Raw genomic sequence first — 21,395 nt, 5'->3', positions numbered from 1 at the left:
GTTAGGCTTATTGTTACTGTTAGGCCAAACAGCAAATAAGAAATCGTGATAGATTTGTTGTTTAGGGTTATTGTTAGGTTTATTGTTTTATTGTTAGGGTTATTGTCAGGCCAAATAGGAAATAAGAAATCGTTTAAGGTTTATTGTTTAGGGTTTGGCAAATCAGCAAGGGTTTGAAATACAACAATACTCTAAGTAACTTTATTTGTAGGATGAATAGACCGACAAATGCTTTTTATGATAAAAAAGGAAGTGTTTCTTATCAAGGTTATAAGACCCTCAAGATCAAGGGAATAATACACATTATTGAAGAAATAAAAGCAGTTGGTGCAAATAACCAGAAAGTCTGCAAGTTCTCCTGAAAAGTATATCTGTAAATTCTATTTCTACAACCTAAATAAATAGATAATAAAATAATATACAAAAAAAAAACAATAAAAAATAAATAACAAAATCGAGATCAAAATAATCTAACGATAATTCTAAACAAACAGCGGGTAAAATTCAGTAAAAACTCATTTCGGATTTCAATTTTAATGTGCCAATCATTTGGTCAAGAAAATAATCAGAGCTATTTGTTTTTTTTTAAGCACTAATGCAGAAACTAGAGCTATGACAGTTAATTTAATTTGATGCATCAGTTATCAGTTAATTTAACTGATAATTTTAATTTTCTGCATCAGTTAATTTAACTGATGCAGAAACTAGAGCTATGACAGTTAATTTACTTAACGCTTCAAAATACTTCTAAAGGAAGACAGTTAATCTATTCAATGAAGCTCTTGTTGATTGGCAAGCTATTCTGACCTTACTTTGGCAGCTTAATCGGCAAAGGTCAAAAAGATACAATAAAGTTTTCCAATGGACACTCCCGAATAACAACGAAAATTATTGAATAATTCACAGTTTTTACTCTATCTGAGCTCTTCGTTTTTATTCTTCCAAGTCTATTTATCTTTAGTTTACATTTTTGAAGTTTACTTTGCGCCTATGCAGATAATAAAAGGTCGAAGATACCTTACCTAAATACTGCAATTACAGACGATGAAAAGAGATATGTTTGGAGGATGCCCCAATCTTTAATCCAAAATAGGAGTCATGTCAGTGAAGCATTTATAAAAATTACCATCGGAGAAATTTTATTCTATGTATTTTTGTATATCGTAGATAGATAATTTTTATTTGCAACAATTAAATAAATAAAAATGACAAACCAGTGCACATGCGTGGTGGCATATTTTAGCACTGATAATGTTACAATGTTACATTCACAACGAAAATAAAAACTAGCGCTGACAATGTTACATACATTAATGTCGTGCTTAAGCTGGTGGTAAGAGGTGGGCTTAAGCTGAAACAATTTTATAATTTGAATAATTCAACAAGAACAAATGGGAAAGCGAACCTTTTTTCTCTTCAAGTTTCTTATCTTCAGCGGCATCTATCAATTCTTGTCTCAGGTTTTGGATTATGCTTTCCATTTCATTGAGCTGAGCAGTGACTAATTCAATTTCAGTTTCCTTTTCCTAAAACGGATAAGCTGAAGTGATGCATTCACACAAATTGGCAGCACTGTTTCATTTGGAACACAGGGAAAAAGTAGCAAAAGCAAAATATATAGCATTACTAGTACAATAATGGCTTGAAAAAATAAAGTACAGAGATAAATAAATTATTATTAAGTCACTGTGGCAAACATTGTTTCCAGCTCTTAGACACATACTGTGGATGAGAAAAGAGAGAGATAATTTGCCCAAAGGTGATCCAAATGACCCCTCCAGAAAAAAATTGACCTGAAATCAACTTTTTTCGGTAGTTTCTGAAGAGCAGTGTATTTTAAAACTTTGAGAAAGAATAGCCTTATCTACAAGAAGTCCTGTGGTGGTGCAGCGGATTTGACCTTAGCTTGGTAATACGGGACCCAGAGATCGAATCAAGCTGCAGGAATGCACTGCAGGGCCGACGCGGGACCTTAGTAGTCAAGAAGCGTCGTTAATTCTTAAAGAAATTATTTACAAGAATCATTAGTCAAAATATTTGGGAGGGGGCAATGGACTTTACCGACTGGTTGGTCATTTTTAACGACTGATTTCGGTGATATTGCTACTAAAATTGCTATATTCTTTGTTTCTTTTTTATCGACTGAGACTGATCTTCTTTCATTAATCTTGTGTCATATATTTCTACCAGCTTATTTAACCTAATAAATAGAATGAGCATCCCAATTTTTTACGGACTGGCTCAAACTATTTAGGGAGGTGGCACCCACCATCCGCCACCCCACATGTGATGTCCCAAGTTATTTTGACGTCACAATTTTCTGCCATCAAGATTAAACCCATTCCAAAATCTGGCGTCAACTGGTGGCAGTTGTCAGTCTATTTTATCTGCATGTCCATCTGCTCCAGGAGATTCCAATACTTTGAAACTCTGTTGTGGGGGAGCAAATCTTGCTGTTATTTCTAAAGGAGATTATTTTCTTTCTAAAGGAGATGTTATTTCCAAGAAGATTTATAAGCTGTTAGTGATCACCAATTAACCACTCAATCTGAATCAAATGAAGAAATTATTTACATGCTTATGATGAATATGAGATACTAAATGTTGGATAAGTTCATACCGACCACAAAAGCTGTTCTACTGATAGGCTCAAAGAGGTGATAGGACCTTCATTATTATTTAATATACCTCCCTAAATAAAAGAAGAAGAAGGTAGTGACTTGATCCTTGTTTTGAAAGTAGTGACTTGTTTCAATGAGAAGCCAACCAGTTTTCCATTTTTTTTTTTTTTTTTTTGTAAGATTGGCAAAAATAAATGTCGTTCATAAACAAAAAAACATAATATTTGACTGCTTTAAGAAAATTGAATGTGCCTATGGCTTAAACAAACTTAAATGGATTGGTGTTAAACATTTATGACAATTTGTAGGATCTTTATACTATGCTTATAACAATTTGTATTTTAACCAATATAAAAGATTAAGAAGAAAAAGTACCTTTTTATTATTTATAAAGATTAAGGTACCTTATTATTATTACCTTCTTATATTTCAATTAAGAAGAAAAAAGATTAAGAAGGAAAAAAGGATTAAGAAGGTTAACAACTTGGTATCATTTCAAGAAGGTATCATTTCAACTTGAAAAAAATTAATCAAAAGCACACAAAGATTTTGCGAATGGTAATATGTGTCTAAAAGCCCTTCCTACATACAAAGCTGAGTAACAAGCTGAAAACAGCACAGCATCAGTAATTCATGATTTTCCTGCAGATGACTTGGTTGTCCAAAATCTGATGGTATGTAGCATTTTGGGTCTTATCAGTGCATGATGCCATTCGATATCATGCATCATATCCCTCATCTTGCTGGCATTGAAAAACCAATGAAGATATTAAATTTTGAGCAAAAATATTCTCTTTGTAACCTTGATTCCCACCAGAGCTGGCAGGCCCCATTAGTGGGGCATGACAATATTTTGGTGGGCTATGAGCAAGACGTGAATTCTCCGGCTGACTACACTTTAGAGTTTAGAGCCTTGCTTAAAAAAAAAAAAAAAAAAAAAAAAAAAAAAAAAAAAAAAAAAAAAAAAAAAAAAAAAAAAAAAAAAAAAAAGTTGTTAATGTGAGTGACGTCACATTCATACGCATTTAAAGAACAATAAAGATACAAGATAGTATTGCAATAACGTCATATACTGTATAAAAAGTGTTGAATTCAGACTATATTTTTCATTTATATAAAATATGCCTTGTGGATGACCCGTAAAAGGTACTAAGTTAATGGCATTTTAAGCTTACTTCAGGTGAATACACGTACAATTTTGAGCAACAAACTTTAAATATTACGAGGGGGTATCGGGGTTTGAAAAATGCCTAGATGGGGCCTAAAATCGATCGGGAACCACTGCTCTATAAGCAGCACGGTTTCAAAGGGATCAAGTTAAGCTATATAATGTGATAATATCCGGGCAACGGGAATAACATAATTCTAAATAGACTGTTTTAAGAGATCAGCATTGGAAACTGAATAAACTAATTTCGATTATCATTCTATGATTTAAGAAAAACTTTACTCCCCAATAGTAGTACACAGTGCAAAATACGATTGTACAAGTTAATGAACCACTGGTACGCAATTTCCTAGTGGGAATTTCAATCATTGACTACAAAACTTTTGTGTTGGGAAACAAGTTCCACTGCTTCTAGTTTCCCTCTATATAGACCAATAATGGTATCAGCGAAACCCAAAAAAACAACATAATACCAGTTGTCTTAATGAAATCCTGTTTGTCACTTCTCTGATGCTTTAAGTCGAGTAATGCAAACTCACCTCCAACTTCACGGTTGATAATATCCATGCAACGAAAATAACATGATTCTAAATTATACACCGTTTTACGTGATCAATTGTATGGGGTTACATGGGTTTTAGGACTAAATTCTAGTTATCTTACTGACATCTTGGTAGTCACTGACCTGATGCTTTAAGTTGAATAATGTAGACTCACCTTCAACTTCACAGCAGCTTCTTGTTCCATGGTTGCAACTTTAGTTTTGTGCTCTTCAATTAATTCAGATCTAATTTGATCACAGATTCCATTAAATTCAGCTTCACGTTTCTGGCTCTCTTCCAATTGTCTTTGAACATCTTCATACACAACTTGTAAATTTTCAAGTTTATTCTCTAAGTCGAATATGATATATGATTTCTCCTGAAATTAAAAATAGACGTCAGAATTTGACAAAACACCTCAATTTTATATCCTATCATTAGGATACACTTCGCTTTTACAGTCGAACAGATGGGATTACTCATAGAATACGGTAATACAAAAGACGGTATGTGACATTTTTGGTAAGAAATTTAATTTATCACTCACCTGAAAATTGTCAAATTTAAGACCGGTTACAAACCACATTTTCAAATTCATCCGATTCGTATTTTATTTCTTTATCCCTTTCAAACAAATACCACAATGTTCCAGTACCGTATTCTCGCTACAAAAAAAAGCTCACAGCATAATACAAATGAAAAACCTTAAAAAAAAAACGAAAAAAAGCCTAGCATACAATTTTATTTATAAGATTGGATTATTGGACTTTTTGTAAATATTTAAACCCTAATTCTGCATTGAGGACGGTTTAGGTTTTGCGGACGGTTTAGGTTTAGTGGACGGTTCTCGGCCGAAATGTTTGCATTTTGTTCTTCTTTTTCCACTGGCTGTGATTATTCTTGTTTTTATCTATGCTACTATTTCTGCTTTGCCATGCTTAGCGCAATAATTAGCAAATCATTCAACACACAACTAAATTCTAAATTATTTAACAAAAATATTGCTTTGACAAGAGGGAGATAACTTACCACAATCCCATTTCTATGGACGTACAATGAGTTATTTATCCAAAACATTACAGAAGCAACTGTACCCTAAACTATAAATACCGATCTCTAATCATTTAGTTCACAGTTTACTCTGTCAAATTAAGTTAGATTTATCATTAGTTTTAATCTGTTTTAGTTATCTAATGTGGTTCTCGAGATATTTAGAAATTTCAGCTCTTTAAAACACCTCGTATTCTCTTTTCTCACAAACAGAAGTAGTGAATAGAAAACTTTTGGAATCAAAATTGATTGCGTTGTAACGGCCTGAGACTTTCCTCGAGCAAATAACTTATCCTCGGTGTGTTTCAGTCTTATGAAATACACTGGCGTCATTTTATTTAATTTTTTTTTTTGGGGGGGGGGGAAGGGATTGTTCCCCTCCCCCACTCAATACTTGCTGTCCAATCCTTAGATTTTGAAAAACATCTTCTTTTTTTTAGAATTCTCATTGAAATTTTTTTTCGGTATTTCCATTGAGTAAAAATTGCAACTACATTTCCCCTTGGCTTTGAATACACATACCCCCCCTCAACATTTAGGTGAATCGGCACCATTAGTAAAATTTATTTTGCATAACATAAAGCCTTTTCGGGTTACCACAGCAGACATTCACGCCACCGCTGTATTTACGATTTCCAAAGATTTAATTACGTTGAAGCGATTATATTCCAACTACATACAATTACATCATATAATAATTATCTCTTTCTAAATGGAAATTAGAACTCCCACCATTGTACTATTTAGTATTCATGGAATTCGTTCATTTATTTGGGATTTAATTATATTGTAGCGGTATATATGGTATATTCAATGAGAAAAATTGAAACACAATCCCTCCCCCTAAACTTTAAATAATATATTTTGCCCCCCCCCTCCGTTACGCGCCATATTAGTTACGCGCCATTGTAGTTGTGTCCCTATGTCCCACCTGTAAATATAGATAGATATATATATATATATATATATATATATATATATATATATATATATATATATATATATATATATATATATATATGTTTTCAACTACGTAAAACTTGCGAATATACAATATTCTTTGCTGTCCCATTGTCTGTGCATATAAATAGATTGCCAGGTTTACCGGCTCTTGAACATGCAACATATAATGGTCCATGGGAAAACAATCCGTATTCAGATCTATACCTCATGATTCTAATGATTGCCCTCGAGGTTTGTTGATGGTGATTGCTAATCGACCATTCCCTTTGTTGCCGTCGTCATTTATATATCCCCCTGTGCCCCCCAGCGTCCCCGTTGTAGTTGTGTCCCTGTGTCCCGGTCGTCATTTATATTCCCTGTGTCCCAGTCGTCATTTGTGTCCCGGTGTCCCAGTCTGTGATTTCTCTTTGAGTGTCCCGGGCGTCATTTATATTCCTTGTGTCCCGGTCGTCATTTGTGTCCCGGTGTCCCGGTCTGTATATACATTCGTTTTTGAATTGGTCTTTTTTTTAGTTTTTAGTTTTTTACCTTTTTTTTAGTTTTTTTAGTTATACCTCATGATTCTAATGATTGCCTTTGAGCTTTGTTGATGGTGATTGCTAATCGAACATTCCCTGTGTCCCCGTCGTCATTTATATATCCCCCTGTGCCCCCCGGCGTCCCCGTTGTAGCTGTGTCCCTGTGTCCCAGTCGTCATTTATATTCCCTGTGTCCCGGTCGTCATTTTTTTTTCCTTTTTTTTTATTTTTTTTTTTTTTGTTTTTGTTTTTTTAGTTTTATTAGTTTTTAGGTTTTTTTTCTTTTTAGTTTTTTGTAGTTTTTACCTTTTTTTTTAGTTTTTTTTTTTACTTATGTCCTGGTCGTCATTTATACTCCCTATGTCCCGGTGCTTTGTTGATGGTGATTGCTAATCGAACATTCCTTGTGTCCCGGTCGCTTTCTCTTTGAGTGTCCCGGTCGTCATTTATATTCCCTATGTGCCGGTGTCCCGGTCGTCATTTGTGTCCCGATGTCCCGGTCTGTAATTTCGTCAGTCGAAAACATGACGTCAGTCAACACACAAACATGACGTCACCCGACAGACCCACACACACACACAGACAACTTATTTTTATATATATAGATTTATATTATATGAATTATATGCCATATTGTAGCTAACCACAGAGCCCATCGGACAGCAGGCATTCAAGAATGGTCGCTCCGAAACACGAAACAATATTTGACAGATGTTTTCCAGAGAAATTGTCTACAAATTGTCCCATTTTCTAAGGCTATAACGAGAGAAAGATTGACATGGTTAGGGCTCATTCTGTGGATAACAGATTGCCAAAGATTGTCCTTTTTGGCCAACCGTTTAGACCTAAACGAAAAGCAGATCGTCCCTAATTGGGCTGAGAGGGTGAAAAAGAGAGAGGATTTGAAAAGATGGGGTGGAGGAAGAGGGTGCGTGGCTGTGTTGGCCTCAGGCTACTTGGTACTACGGTGAGTTTTTAGTAGTATTAGTATTGATCAAATTCATTGTGTAGTCTAGATCAATGTCAAGCACAAGCTCGAAACGGTCCTTTACCCCTGAATTTGGACACAATAGGCAATTAGGAAGGTGCGGGGTGGGACTTGCAACGAAGAGCAATAACAGATGAAGAGAGGAAGAGTGATAACATATGGATCATTCTGTGCTAACGACTGTGAATACAAGATTCTTCGTTTCCCAGCAGTAAAAAAAAGCTGTAGCCAGAAGTGATCAGCGCTGTCACGTGTCACTTAGATTAAGAGGCAGAACTCTGCGTTTTTTATAGCGAATTCGTTTTGAATTGATAGATTTGTAGTAATAAAATATACATAAAACATAGTCATACAAAAATCGACTTACTTGTAGATTTTGAACTGCCTCATCCAGTTCAGACTGCTTCTGTATTGACTTTTCAACAACTTCCTGTATTTCGTTCTTGTGTTTTTGCACAATGGCTCGCCCCATTTGTCGTTGTTCTTCCAGTCTCTCATTTAACGTAGAAATTTGACTCTCTAGGACAGCACATTTCTAGAAATGAAATAGAGAAGAAATGAATAGATAAGGAATAGAAATGAATAGACAAGTTAAAATATTTAATCAGAAATACGAGCCAGCATAACTGGAAGTTTTTGCAGGTTTACAGGACAAAATATGGCAACACTTAACACCGGTACGGGAATCAACAAAACAAGCGGTGCTTTGTCTCTGGGTGTGTTCCAGAACTCGTCATCATTAACTGTTAAATTGTTTGTTGCAATCGGGAGCCAACTAAATAAACCCTAAAACAGCTATCTATGATGTTCTAGTGCCCCGCTTACAATAAAAAGGGGAAAAAAAGAAAAAAAAAAGGATACATCAGTGATTTCTAAGCAAAGATAATACCAAATGGCGTCATATCGAATGACGTCTTCCAGATGATCTCGAATGTTGTTGATAATTTCATGATATCGAATGGCGTCACAATAAGCAGACGATATCGAATGGCGTCATACTGATATGCCATACGTCATTCCTTTAATCTGGCGTCATATGCCATTACATCAACCTCGGTACAGAGATGCAGGTTTTTGTCAAAAGTCGTATTTTAATTCTTATCTTATGTTTCGTTAATTACAAACAGCACTAGATATATCAATTTCCTTTCAAATGAGCCCTTAACAGCTCTTTCTGATGTTCCAGCGCTCTACTAACAGAGGAGAAGAAAAAAAACAGTGTCCTGCATAGGGTTTTCAACAATGACAATTAATAGCGTACGTTTAGTTACGATTCCATACCATTTTAGAAATTCAAAGGGGTAAAGTTCAATCCCTATTTAACTTAATTTTGAGAATGTTTTGGACTTGGCCAGTCTACCGTGGGGCGATAGCTCCGAACTTATTGCCAAAATATTTAAAGTGAAACATAAAAGGTCACATTCATACAATTACCAGCACGAAAGGAGGAGAGATGGGAGGGGGAATCTCTAAAGAAATTTCTCGACGAACTATTCCTGAAAACCATGAAAATTATAGCTCTAAAAATTCATTTTGATATTTAAGACCAACAAAAGAAATATACGAAGGGGTGTGGTTTTACATGGATGATTTCCGTTCCTCATTTTTTGCTATAAAAATATTAAACTTGAATATAGCTACGGGAGTCGTTGGAGGCTGCGGTGCCCTTCTTCACACTTAAAAGAGCCATGGATCAAACAGTTGGCAGTAACGAACTGCAAGGCAAAAACGACCCCTACCAATAAGAACCAAACTCTAAAAAAGTAAAGTTTGATCAAATATATGCGACAACAAAGCCTACTACTTTGCTTTTATATTTTTTTGCATTCCCCCTCATTGTACAGCAGTTTGAAAGATCTAATTTGCCCCTGATTCTGATATATTTGTACTTCGTTTCCGCATCCGACTCGATCACTCGCCAAACACTTTGGAAAATTCTTGAAAATGATGGAATGCCCCTGAAATTTGTCGAACTACTTGAAGCATCCTACAAGGGTTTTGTGAGCCGAGTTCGAGTTTACGGAGAAGAGACTGAAGAATTTCCGGTTTAGTCTATATATATAAAAATAAGTTGTCTGTGTGTGTGTGTCGAGTGACGTCATTTTTGTGTGTCGACTGACGTCATGTTTGTCGACTGACGAAATTACAGACCGGGACATCGGGAAACAAATGACGACCGGGACATCTAAATATACAAAAATAAGTTGTCTGTGTGTCGAGTGACGTCATGTTTGTGTGTCGACTGACGTCATGTTTGTCGATTCACGAAATTACAGACCGGGACATCGGGACACAAATGACGACCGGGACACCGGGACATAGGGAATATAAATGACGACCGGGACACCGGGAATATAAATGACGACCGGGACACTCAAAGAGAAAGCGACCGGGACACAAGGAACATTCGATTAGCAATCACCATCAACAAAGCGCCGGGACACAAGGAATATAAATGACGACCAGGACACTCAAAGAGAAATTACAGACCGGGACACCGGAACACAAATGACGACCGGGACAAAAATGACGACCGGGACAGCGGGACACAGGGAATATAAATGACGACCGCGACACTCAAATAGAAATTACAGACTGGGACACCAGGACACAAATGACGACCGGGACACAGGGGAACAACTACAACGGGGACGCAGGGGGGCACAGGGGGATATATAAATGACGACGGCGACACAGGGAATGTTCGATTAGCAATCACACAAAGCTCAAGGGCAATCATTATAATAATGAGGTATAGATCTGAATACATATTGTTTTTCCCATGGACAATTATGTGTTGCATGTTCAAGAGTCGGTAAACCTGACAATCTATTTATATGCACAGACAATGGGACAGCCAAGAATGTTGTATATTCGCAAGTTTTACGTAGTTAAAAATATATATATATATATAAATCTATATTCACAGGTCGGACAAAGGGACACAACTACAATGGCGCGTAACGACTTACGCGCGCGGGGGGGAGAGGGCTTGGGGGGTGCAAAACAGGGCTGCATCCTGTCTCCGTCTTTGCTTAACTACTGTTTTGAATGGGTTCTTGAAAATGCACTATCTTCTCATTCAGGAGTTCATATTGAACAGAACCTTTCTCTTGGACACCTTGAATACGGTGATGATGTCGCAATCCTCTCGGCCCTGAGAAAGCTCAAATTACGCTCGATGGGGTAGTTATTTGGGCAGATCGCATTGGCTTGAAAGTCAGTACATGGAAGACATTATTTATGGCAAACAATTACACTGATCTTATTTCGTTAACTGTAAATCAGGTACAGTTGAATCCGGTCAAAAGCTTCACATACCTTGGCTCCCAGATTTGTACTGATGGACCTTCTGACGCCAATATTTAACAGCGATTGCAGAACAATCGCTTTGCTTCCCTTAGAAAACCGTTGTGGAACCGGCGTGAAATAAGTGTAAGAACTAAAGTTCGAGTCTACCTGGCTTTGGTTCAAACAATCCTTCTTTATGGATGCAAAACTTGGTCAGTAGAGCGACTACATGAAAATACACTGAAGGTGTTTGAGCATAACTATCTACGTAGCATCCTCAGGTTAAATCTGAATGATCGCAAATTAAACGTGGATAAACGACGAATCTACACTATCAAGAGATGCGTTGCCATCACGATCAAGGAGCGTCGGTTGAAATGATTGGACCATGTCTGACGGATCCCACCAGAGTACTTGCCTCGCCGAATCCTTCCAGCTGAGCCACTTAACTCATTGAAGAGACGTCAAGGAGGACAGCGCAAAAGCTAGTGGGACTTGGTTAAATTAGACCTTGAAGCTATTGGGAGGTTCAGTAAGTTTGGTCACAGATGAACAACTCAATGGCTTCCATTTGCAAAGCAACTGGCTGTAGACTGTAGTACGTGGTTCAAACAGGTCTTGAAGATCCTTGATACCGGGCAAGGTAGAAACGCCTGATTTCCTCCAAGAATACAAGTACTATTTTGCTGACCTTGAAGATACTAAATTAATAAATTTTAAAGTTGCTCATCAAAAGTAATTAGGATGCAAAAATTTGAAATTAAAGAAAAAGGGGAAAACTCCCTCAAACACGGGTTTGATCTTCACAAAAAAAAAAAAAATATTAAAAAATTCAACATCTATAAGAACCCTAAAGCTACTATCTAGAAAACCTGAAGTTTTTTTTTATATATAAAGGAAATGTCATGCATGCGCTTTTTTATCCAGGAATAACCATATAAAACCGGTAGTCACAGATTATTAAAAGAGGACTCATTCGAATGAAAATTCGAGGATCTAGTACCCTTTTTACGTAACAAAAGAGTTTACATCATAGGGAAGAACTCAATTATAGCATCTTACTCAGTAAAACAGCAATGACAACTCAAAAAGGGCCAAAATGCTATGGAGCTAAAATTGTAGTAACTATTGAAAGGGTATTAATCTTGGAAGGGGTAAACTGCCTCAGTCTCAGAGGAAATACTGGCTAAAACCTTTGTTTAATTTAATTGTTCAGGTGGTTGGACGAAAACTTCTTCTTTTGCCTCAGCTTGTGTTTTGTCATTATTAAAGATATATCGCGAAACCTTTGTCTCTTTTAATTGTTCAAGTGGTGGGACAGAATCTTCTTATTCTTCCAGCAATTTATCTAGCCCAGGTTTTAGATTTTCAAAGGTATGGTAGGTATTGACGACCTTATCCATGTCAAAATCCAAAACCTAATAATCGTCACCACAATTTTGAATTTGTTTAGTTCGTTTTACCTCGGCTTGTCTCGTCGTTATGAAATTCATATCGCCGAACCTTTGTTTTTAATAAACGTACGGTAGGTATTGATGACCTTATCCATCACAAAATCCCAAACCCGATCATCATCGCTATCATTTTCAATTTTGATTCTCATTGTCCAGGTTGATTTTCATTGACTCGCTCACATGTTTGGTGTCACATATCTTCTAACCGCGTATGCCTATGCTCTTCATTTTCATTTTTGACTTGCTTACATGCTCGGTGCCCATGTCTTCTAACCGCGTGTGTCTGTTTTTCCTTTTCATTTTTGACACGCCATCGCTGTTTTTCTAACCGCGTGTATATTTGCTCTTCATTTTCATTTTTGACTCACTCACGTGGTCGGTGTCAAATGTCTTGTAAATGTGTGTGTCTTCGCTTTTCATTTTTGAATCGCTTACTTGCTCGGTGTCGCATGTCTTCTGACCGTGTGTTTATTTGCTCTTTATTTCATTTTTGACACGCTCTAATTGTCGTTTTTGCATATCTTCTAACCGACCGTATATTTGCCCTCCATTTTCTTATTTGACACGTTTTTGGAATTTGATTACTTCAGACTATAAGTGAGCAATAATTGCATATGTATATATGTAAATATATATATATATATATATATATATATATCTATATATATAAAAATAAGTTGTCTGTGTGTGGATCTGTGGATGGATCAGGTGACGTCACCTGAAAAAACTGGATCAGGTGACGTCAAAACTGAAAAAACTAAAAAAAGGCAAAAACTACAAAAAAAAACTAAAAACTAATAAAAAAAATAAAAAAGCTAAAAAACTAAAAAAACTTAAAAAACTAAAAAAAGGTAAAAAACTAAAAAAACTAACTACAAAAAAAACTAAAAACTAATAAAAAAAATAAAAAAGCTAAAAAACTAAAAAAACTAAAAAAAGGCAAAAACTACAAAAAAAAACTAAAAACTAATAAAAAAGCTAAAAAACTAAAAAAACTAAAAAATCATCTAAAAAACTAAAAAAAACTAAAAAAGGTAAAAACTAAAAGAACAAAAAAAGAAAAAAATAAATGACGACACTCAAAGAGAAAGCGACCAGGACAAAAGGAATGTTCGATTAGCAATCAACAAAGCACCGGGACACAGGGAGTATAAATGACGACCAGGACAGAAGTAAAAAAAAAACTAACAAAACTAAAAAGAAGGTAAAAACTACAAAAAAACTAAAAAGAAAAAAAAAACTAAAAACTAATAAAAAAACTAAAAAATCTAAAAATCTAAATAAACTAAAAAAGAAAAAAAAAAGGAAAAAAATAAAGGAGAAATACAAAACTAAAAAACGAATGTGGACACCGGGATACAAATGACGACCGGGACACAGGGAATATAAATGACGACCGGGACACAGGGACACAACTACAACGGGGACACCGGGGGAAACAGGGGGATTAAATGACGACCGGGACACCGGGACAGGGAATGGTCGATTAGCAATCACCATCAACAAAGCTCAAGGGCAATCATTAGAATCATGAGGTATAGATCTGAATACAGATTGTTTTCCCATGGACCAATATATGTTGCATGTTCAAGAGTCGGTAAACCTGACAATCTATTTGGATCAGGTGACGTCACCTGAAAAAACTGGATCAGGTGACGTCAAAACTGAAAAAACTAAAAAAAGGCAAAAACTACAAAAAAAAACTAAAAACTAATAAAAAAAATAAAAAAGCTAAAAAACTAAAAAAAACTAAAAAAAGGCAAAAACTACAAAAAAACTAAAAACTAATAAAAAAGCTAAAAAACTAAAAAAACTAAAAAAAGGCAAAAACTACAAAAAAAACTAAAAACTAATAAAAAAAATAAAAAAGCTAAAAAACTAAAAAAACTAAAAAAACTAAAAAAAGGTAAAAAACTAAAAAAACTAACTACAAAAAAAACTAAAAACTAATAAAAAAAAATAAAAAAGCTAAAAAACTAAAAAAACTAAAAAAAGGCAAAAACTACAAAAAAAAGACTAAAAACTAATAAAAAAGCTAAAAAACTAAAAAAACTAAAAAAAAGGCAAAAACTACAAAAAAACTAAAAACTAATAAAAAAATAAAAAAGCTAAAAAACTAAAAAAACTAAAAAAAGGTAAAAAACTAAAAAAACTAAAAACTAAAAAAAACTAAAAAAAAGGAAAAAACTGAAAAATAAGCTAAAATAAAGGTAAAAACCAATAAAAAACTAAAAAAAAAACTGAAAAAACTAAAAAAAGGCAAAAACTACAAAAAAAACTAAAAACTAATCAAAAAAGTAAAAAAGCTAAAAACTAAAAAAACTAAAAAAAAAGGTAAAAAACTAAAAAAAATAAAAAATAAAAAAAAACTAAAAAAAGGAAAAAACTGAAAAATAAGCTAAAATAAAGGTAAAAACCAATAAAAGACTAAAAAGAAAAAAAGGAAAAAACTAAAAAAAATTTTCATCTAAAAAACTAAAAAAAACTAAAAAAGGTAAAAACTAAAAGAACTAAAAAAGAAAAAAATAAATGACGACACTCAAAGAGAAAGCGACCAGGACAAAAGGAATGTTCGATTAGCAATCAACAAAGCACCGGGACACAGGGAGTATAAATGACGACCAGGACATAAGTAAAAAAAAAAACTAACAAAACTAAAAAGAAGGTAAAAACTACAAAAAAACTAAAAAGAAAAAAAAACTAAAAACTAATAAAAAAACTAAAAAATCTAAAAATCTAAATAAACTAAACAAGAAAAAAAAAAGGAAAAAAAAAAAAGGAGAAAAACAAAACTAAAAAACGAATGTATATACAGACCGGGACACCGGGATACAAATGACGACCGGGACACAGGGAATATAAATGACGACCGGGACACAGGGACACAACTACAACGGGGACACCGGGGGAAACAGGGGGATATAAATGACGACCGGGACACCGGGACAGGGAATGGTCGATTAGCAATCACCATCAACAAAGCTCAAGGGCAATCATTAGAATCATGAGGTATAGATCTGAATACAGATTGTTTTCCCATGGACCATTATATGTTGCATGTTCAAGAGTCGGTAAACCTGACAATCTATTTATATGCAAAGACAATGGGACAGCAAAGAATGTTGTATATTCGAAAGTTTTACGTAGTTAAAACCATATATATATATATATATATATATATATATATATATATATATATATATATATATATATATATATATATATATATATATATATATATATATATATCTATCTATCTATATTCACAGGTGGGACATAGGGACACAACTACAATGGCGCGTAACTATTATGGCGCGTAACGACTTACGCGCGCGGGGGGTCTTGGGGGGGGGGGGGCGCGAAGCGCCCCCACCAACTAGGTGTTGGGGTGGCGCGAAGCGCCACCCCAACAGCTAGTTATATATATATATCTATCTTCTATATATATAAAAATAAGTTGTTTGTCTGTCAGTCGACTGACGTCATTAGGATTGAGCTGTATGTCGTCATGAAGTTAGTTGTCGTCATGTTTGTTATGACGACGTCATGTTTGTCAACTGATGAAATTACAGACCGGAACACCGGGACACAAATGACGACCAGGACACCAGGAAACAGGGAATATAAATGACGACCGGGACACTCAAAGAGAAATTACAGACAGGGACACCAGGACACAAATAACGACCGAATCTATCTATATATATAAAAACTACCGTTGGGGGACCTATAAATAGATTGTCAGGTTTACCGACTCTTGAACAGGCAACATAAAAAAAAAAACTAAAAACTGAAAAACAAAAAAAAACTAAAAAAAGGAAAAAAAACTGAAAAATAAAGGAGGATATATATATATATATATATATATATATATATATATATATATATATATATATATATATCTATATATATAAAAATAAGTTGTCTGTCTGTCTGTGGGTCTGTGGATCTGTGGATCAGGTGACGTCATGTTTCGGCTGACGTCATGAAATTAGTTGCCGTCATTTTTGTTATGACGATGCTTCGTATATTGTAAAACACATTAATTTGGTTAATAATATACCATTTAAAACACCAAAATGAACATGCTGGAGTAGTCACTCGGTGAGAGAGGGTGTCAGAACGGAGAATGAAGGTCCCAGGTTCAAATCCTGGTTAGGCTAAAAAAGGTAAAAAACTAAAAACTAAAAAAAAAACTGAAAAAACTAAAAAAAGGCAAAAACTACAAAAAAAACTAAAAACTAATAAAAAAATAAAAAAGCCGAAAAACTAAAAAAACTAAAGAAACTAAAAAAAGGAAAAAACTTAAAAAACTAAAAACTAAAAAAAACTAAAAAAAAGGAAAAATGAAAAATAGAAGAGAAAAAGAATAAAATAAAAAAGATAAAAAGCTAAAAAAAGGTAAAAACCAATAAAAACTAAAAAGAAAAAAAGGTAAAAAACTAAAAAAAAAAAAATTCATCTAAAAAACTAAAAAAAACTAAAAAACGTAAAAACTAAAAGAACTAAAAAAGTAAAAAAAAACTAAAAAAAGGAAAAAACTGAAAAATAAGCGGGATATAAAACAGGGGGATATAAATGACGACCGGGACACCGGGACATAAGGAATATAAATGAATCAGAAAATACAACTCATGTTTCCAAATGACGTCGTTTGGAGCCCAAATTGAAAATCCAGATCAATTTATGTCTACTTTCAAAGTAAAAGGGCAAATTTATCATAGAGCAGGGTCTCTTCTACCATTCTCAGGCGAGAATCATAAATTTTTACAATTGTACTTCATCAGTGATAGAAATTCTGAATTGAATGCACGTTGCGAAATTTCTCCCAACATTGAAAGGACAATCGTTTCCCAATTACAACATCTTTTCCACGAAAATAATAATTTAGTGCATCTGTTCAAAACAGCCATCGATTTGATGCCTACTTATACGCATAAAATTGTTATTTCCGCTGACAAAACGCCTCCTGGCCAACATGTGCGTAGATACAATGCTCCAACTATCGACGAAGTGGCCATCGTTATGGTCGGTGATCAGTTTTTACCTCGAGATATTATTCTCAGGGTTTCCACCACACGTGCTACAACTAAAAATAGGCCTACCAATAATACTTTTAAGAAATATAAACCCACCAAAGCTTTGCTATGGCACTCGACCTGTCGTAAAAAAAAACAATGGAAAACCTAATAGAGGCCACAATCTTGACAGGGCCTTTTGAGGGTGAGGCTGTTCTTATTCCTCGCATTCCCAAGATTCCAACGGATCTGCCTTTTCAATTTAAAAGATTGCAATTCCCAATTCGATTAGCATTTGCAATCACCATTAACAAAGCTCAAGGTCAATCATTAGAAAAATGTGGTATAGATCTTAATACTGATTGTTTTTCCCATTGACAATTGTACGTTGCATGTTCGAGGGTCGGTAAACCTGACAATCTATTTATATGCAGCGACAATTGGACAGCGAAGAATGTTGTATATTCGCAAGTTTTACGCAGTTAATTTGTATTTTATCTATCTATCTATCTATCTATCTCTATAAAAACGAGTTGTATGTATGCATGTTTGTTTGTTTGTAAAAAGAGCGTTTGCATATGATGTCATTATTAGTACATACGGCTTTGTATATGCAGAGACAATGGGAAAGCCAAGAATGTTGTATATTCGCAATTTTTACGTAGTTTAACTCCTGCAGACGAAATGAATGCTTGCCTAAAAAATTCTAATTTATAGGCACACGTAAAAATATTAAAATTAACTACAAATACGCGTGTCCGATTGCAAAACGATGACTCTGGTCAAACAGTAGACTCAATTTCAGGACGTATACAACTACCTGCTGATTTCTGTAATTTAGTGACGTCCAAAAATGAATTGATTGAAAAAGTATTTCCGAATATTCTAAAAAATTATAAAAATAATAAATGGCTAAGTGAAAGAGCGATTCTCGCACCCAAAAATATAGACGTCCACGAAATCAACAATATTGTTTTGAACAAGATTCGAGACCAGGCAGTCCTTTACAAGTCAGTCGACACAGTTTTGGAACCAAATGAAGCGGTTAATTATCCATCTGAATTTTTAAATTCCATAGATCCTTCAGGGTTTCCACCACACGTGCTACAACTAAAAATAGGCGTACCAATAATACTTTTAAGAAATATCAACCCACCAAAGCTTTGCAATGGCACGCGACTTGCCGTAAAAAAAAACAATGGAAAACATAATAGAGGCCACAATCTTGACAGGGCCTTATGAGGGTGAGGCTGTTCTTATTCCTCGCATTCCCATGATTCCAACGGATCTGCTTTTTCAATTTAAAAGATTGCAATTCCCAATTCGATTAGTATTTGCAATCACCATTAACAAAGCTCAAGGTCAATCATTAGAAAAATGTGGTATAGATCTTAATCCTGATCGTTTTTCCCATGGACAATTGTACGTTGCATGTTCGAGGGTCGGTAAACCTGACAATGTATTTATATGCAGCGACAATTGGACAGCGAAGAATGTTGTTTAATCGCAAGTTTTACGCAGTTAATTTGTATTGTATCTATCTATATAAAAACGAGTTATGTGGATGCATGTTTATTTGTTTGTAAAACGAGCGTTTGTATATGACGTCATTATTAGTACATACGGCTTTGCATATGCACAGACAATGGGAAAGCCAAGAATGTTGTTTATTCGCAATTTTTGCGTAGTTTGAAACACATATATAAATCTATCTATATTCACAGGTGGGACACAGGGACACAACTACAATGGCGCATAACTAATATGGCGCGTAACGACTTACGCGCGCGGGGGGGCTTGGGGGGGCGCGAAGCGCCCCACCAACTAGGTGTTGGGGTGGCGCGAAGCGCCACCCCAACAGCTAGTATATATATATATATTATATGTATATATATAATGAAAAGAGAAATCACCAATGCAACAGCACAAACACATTAAAAAAAAAAAAAAAGACAGAAGGAGAAAAGGAAGACTGTTTTCCTACATTAGTGATTAATATAGATCAGCACTTGAATGAGGCCTTAACCCTACTCATCCATCCAATTACATAGGCCAAACAGCATAGCCATACACAATCAACCATAAAGAATAATCCATGGACAGACAGTCGTGTCGTCAGTAAGTATAAGTCGTCATTTACCAAACAATTAAAAAAAAAGACAAATAATTAAGAGGCAACAACCCAACACAAGGGCTCATCAGGAGAATACACACTTGCCTATAGGGTTCTTTTTTAATCAGTTTAAATCAAAATCCTTTTCTTCTAAACTCCATGTCACTGGGCAATTTTCTTTTGGGAAAAAATATTGAGGACGTTTCGGGTATATCGAAAAGGAGAAAAATTGTGGGTTTGGTAAATATACGACAATTACATAAAAGTTACATAAGAGAAAGCAAGTACATCGCCTTTAGTTTAAATTTACCAAGTATTTAATGGAACTGCCAACATGAACATGTGGCTCTTTTTTGCAAATAAACTATCAATTGGTAAACCCAGCTGGGGTTATTGAAAAGCGTATTCGTGATTTTTCATCTGAATGCCAAAATTCCCGTCTTTGTTCATTTCTCTTAGTCCCGTGTTCGTAGTTGTCAAAGTATGTTTTAATTCTGTTGTTTCTACATTGTTTTTCTTGATTTTTACTTTGTCTTTTTCTGGGCCCTGCCCAGTTTTTTTGTGATGGGTTACACATAAAGTGATGACATAAAAATTTCATACCCTATTATACACTTTTTTTAAAATGTAATCATCCAAGCTTAAAGAAATAAAAAAAACTCATAATTCACTCCGTATATGTGTGCAGGGATACATATTTTTTCAAATAAATCTTATCAAGACAGGTAAATAAGCAAAAGGTGATATGAAGATATTACCGATTGTGAACTGTTCGATTCCAAAAGAATTATATCCTTGTCGTTTGATATCTGTTGACAGGATTTCTGTAACCTCTCAAAGTCAGATTGCAGCTGTTGCCTGATTTCTTCACTAGCTTTTAGAGAGCTTGTTAAATTGGAATTTTCCAAATGAAGGCTATCAATAACCTTTCTTAAGTCCTCAATTTTTACCATAAAGTCTACCCTATCTTGGGATAACATTTGAATTTCAACTGGTAACATTCCTCCATCTGATGAGGCATTTTGGTTGGTGAGAGCCTCTATTTGCTTTTGAAGGTTCTGGTTGATTTCTGTAAGCTGAAAAAAAAAACAACAAGTTAACAAATAGATATATCTATAAATACAATATACAAACACAACATAAACATAAATAATATAAACATAAATACAAATATATCTCAGGAGTCCTTTAATTTTAAAGGCAAATAAAAACGAGATAAAGATAATTCTTGAGTCAAGCAAAATGTTTCCTTTTAATAAAACAAAACTATCCAGTTTCGTTTAAGTTGTATTAAACTACTGACAAAATATCTTTAAACTCGTAAGCAATAAATTTGTATATTATGTTACTAAATGCTACGGTGGACCTAGAACAAAATCTTGGGGTGGGGGAAGAAATGTAACAAGGGCACCGAGCATTGACAAGTTTAAATTAAACAAAAAGGGTGAAAAAAGAAAGAAACACTGAATCGGGGCGCCAAAAAAAAAATCTTGGTGGATCCCCCTGGACCCCCAGAGACAAAATGTACTCTAAAACTACAAGTACAACAAACATGTTTGAAACGGGAAAGAGTTGATGACACGAAGGCTACTTTGAGTCCCGTTGTAAGAATACAGTTTTTGTTCAACATGTAAAATAAAGTATGAAGAGGGACGAGTGTATCAGCCCT

The 21,395-nt window shown here is 34.7% G+C and overlaps 2 protein-coding genes across 2 annotated transcripts in view; both read right to left on the bottom strand.

The window, feature by feature from the left end:
* The window catches only part of LOC136038142 (DNA-binding protein SMUBP-2-like), a 544,983-nt gene that overhangs the window by 340,145 nt on the left and 183,443 nt on the right, over positions 1–21,395 (bottom strand). The window lies entirely within an intron of this gene.
* The window catches only part of LOC136037718 (zinc finger protein 568-like), a 45,105-nt gene that overhangs the window by 997 nt on the left and 22,713 nt on the right, over positions 1–21,395 (bottom strand). The window contains exons 2-5 of the mRNA XM_065720489.1: positions 20,485–20,802; positions 8,218–8,385; positions 4,507–4,710; positions 1,406–1,526 (exon numbers count right to left, since the gene is read on the bottom strand). Of these exons, the coding sequence (XP_065576561.1) occupies positions 1,406–1,526; positions 4,507–4,710; positions 8,218–8,385; positions 20,485–20,802 (811 nt within the window). The remainder of the gene's footprint in view (positions 1–1,405; positions 1,527–4,506; positions 4,711–8,217; positions 8,386–20,484; positions 20,803–21,395) is intronic.

This window comes from Artemia franciscana, chromosome 17 (genome assembly GCF_032884065.1).
Source record: "Artemia franciscana chromosome 17, ASM3288406v1, whole genome shotgun sequence".
Lineage (NCBI taxonomy): Eukaryota > Metazoa > Arthropoda > Branchiopoda > Anostraca > Artemiidae > Artemia > Artemia franciscana.
The sequence above is the reverse complement of the archived record's forward strand: the minus strand, read 5'-3'. Positions and strand labels throughout refer to the sequence as shown.